Source organism: Camelina sativa, chromosome 11, assembly GCF_030686135.1.
Source record: "Camelina sativa cultivar CO46 ecotype springtype chromosome 11, ASM3068613v1".
Taxonomy (NCBI): domain Eukaryota; kingdom Viridiplantae; phylum Streptophyta; class Magnoliopsida; order Brassicales; family Brassicaceae; genus Camelina; species Camelina sativa.
In genome coordinates, this window is record NC_141890.1 from 18,270,516 (window position 1) to 18,273,154 (window position 2,639).

At 43.8% G+C, this 2,639-nt stretch overlaps 1 protein-coding gene across 1 annotated transcript; it reads right to left on the bottom strand.

Annotated features, from left to right (window-relative positions):
• Positions 1–312: 312 nt before the first annotated feature.
• LOC104733698 (uncharacterized) lies at positions 313–1,694 on the bottom strand. The gene is made up of 2 exons (XM_019233621.2): positions 769–1,694; positions 313–685 (listed from the first exon to the last, which is right to left on the bottom strand). The coding sequence occupies exons 1-2, from the start codon at positions 1,692–1,694 to the stop codon at positions 313–315; spliced, it is 1,299 nt and encodes a 432-aa protein (XP_019089166.2).
• Positions 1,695–2,639: the final 945 nt, after the last annotated feature.

A 2,639-nucleotide genomic window follows, 5' to 3' on the forward strand; every position in this document is an offset into this window, starting at 1 on the left:
AAGCAACCTATCCTTAACGAAAGCCGTTTGATTAGGTGCCACAATATGAGGAAGGATAGCTTTCAGTCTATCTGCCATTAGACGAGAGATGATTTTATAGACTGTATTGAGGCACGAGATTGGCCTAAATTCAGAAAGGGAGTTAGCTCCTGGCCTTTTCGCGATTAACACAAGAGAGGTGGAGTTCAGAGCTCTGGGCATAAATGGGGAGGAAAAGAAGTTCTTAATCGTTGCGACTAACTCTTCTCCAACAATAACCCAGCAAGATGTGAAGAATTCCTTAGTAAACCCATCTGGACCTGGGGTTTTATTTTAAGGCATCCCTGACAGAACCTCTTTAATGATCTCTAAGGTTATCGGAGCAAGCAATAACCCTTGTTGAGTTTGCGAGCAAATAGGCATATTAAGCGATTCAAGGAACTTGTGTAGCTGTGGACAAAACTGACCCTTGACCGAGCCTAGAATTCCTTCAAAATACTCAACAACAAAAGTGTGAATATCCTTTGCAGATTCAACTCTTGAGCCATCGGGTCTTACCAAATACTTCACCGCGTTGATTCCATTCCTCATTTTCATGGTCATATGAAAAAATGCAGTATTGAAGTCACCTTCCGCCAACCATTTGATACGCGATCTCTGCCTGAAAAAGCTCTCCTCAGCTAACCTTAGCAAAACCCAGTTTTCTCTTGCAGATTTCTCATGTAAAAAAGTTACAGGGGAAGGATCAGAGAGAGCAGCTAGTTGAAGTGATTTGAGCATTTCACTTGCCTCAAAGACTCTTTTTCGATCTCACTATAATTGGCCTTACACAAAGACTTGAGCGGTCTCTTCAGAAGCTTAAGCTTAAAGGCAAACGCGCACAATGTAGAAGCTTTCTCACCTGCCTCTACCCAAGCTGCTTTTACCGTGTCTAAGAAAGACGGATGCTTAGTAAGAAGGTTGAAGAACTTAAACGGTCTTGTGCCAAAGTCTGGAGGCTTCGTGAAAATGTTGATGATACAAGGGGCATGATCGGAAAACTCTGGAGCTTTGAAAGAGCAGTGACTGGTTGGGAAAACATTAATCCAGTTGCCATTCACTAAGCATCTGTCTAATTTCTTGCCAATGGGGTCAATCTCTTGATGATTGGACCAAGTGAAACAAGGACCTTGAAACAGGAGATCAAATAGACTAGTATCTGCGAGGCATTCCCCAAACACTCTCATAGCACTAGTTGAGCGAATGATAGCTTGTTTCGAGGTCTCTGAGGGATGTAGAATCTCATTAAAATCACCATTAACCATCCATGGGAGAGAAGATAAACCAAAAGATAAGTGAGTATCACGGAGAGACTGCCACAGTTCAAGCCTGTCCTCTTGCACATTTGAACCATAGACCGCTGTGTAGACAAAACTTTGACCTGATTCCAAGGTAACCTCTACTGAGATAGATTGCAGGTCAGAAAACAAAAATCTCACCTTCGTTGGGAGCTTGAAGATGAACCAGATCTTTCCTAGCTCTGAATGCTGATAATTACTTATTACATACCATTCTGGTCCGATAGAAGACAAAATGTGGTTACTATTAGGCTCCTTAACATGCGTTTCCAAAAGCGCTCCAAAAGTTATTGGTTTACTATTTATCCAGTTAGCGAGCGTTCGATGCTTTGTTACTTCGTTTATACCCCGCACGTTCCAAAAAAAAGTATCAGACATAGATAATTAGTTGAGGTTGTGACGCTTCCCTAAATCCAGGGAATGACCGCCACCATTGATTGGTGATTTTTTACCCAACTTCCGCTTTTTCTGTTTGCCCTTGTTCCCAGAAGAAGAAGATGTTGAAGGGGAGTAATGAGTTGTCTCGCAAGCTTGAGACTCCTCCAAGACTCAGTCCTCTGCCTCTTTCTCTTCACACAAAACATTAAAGGGGTTGGAGGATGGCATTAGCTTTGAAAAGGTTGTTGCTAGCACCCTACATGGGACAGTGCGCGATGCCTTAACAAAGTTAGACTCAGCAATAGCGGATACGGTTGAGTGGGTGACTCCACCCTTCAGAACCGAAACAGGTCCTTCATCATCCTGATTCACTACAATCGGAGCACAAGGAACAGTAGAATCAGTACCAGCTTTATCTATCCCTGACAAAGAGACATCAGGACCCTCTGCGATATCCAAAACCTCGGGTGACCCTACATTTCCCAAGCTTGGGCCAACAGTTGAGGCACAACCTGTACTTGTGTCCACTACCACAGTATTAAGTTGACCTTGACCTACGGCAGCCAACAAATTTTCTCCACTTTCCCTGATCGAAGACATGTCACCCTTGACGGTTTGCTCACTAGTCACCTTTGCGACATAAACTTTCTCCACTTGCTCTCCAACAGGGCCTCTATGAGAAGAAGAAGATTTACCTTTCCCCTGTCGTTCTGGGGAACCTGATCTTTTGGAGCTTTCTCCTGAGGAGATTGGGGACAGAAAGCAGCCTTGTGACCAATCTGCTTGCAAACCGGACAAAGAGGTGGGAGCCATGGGTAGGTTACCGAAACAACACAGATTAATCCATCCTCCCTCTCTATTTCTAGATCATTTGGAAGCGGCTTTGTTAGATCGACGATGATCTTGATTTCAGCAGAGTTGATACTGGAGAACGGCTTAGCGTCT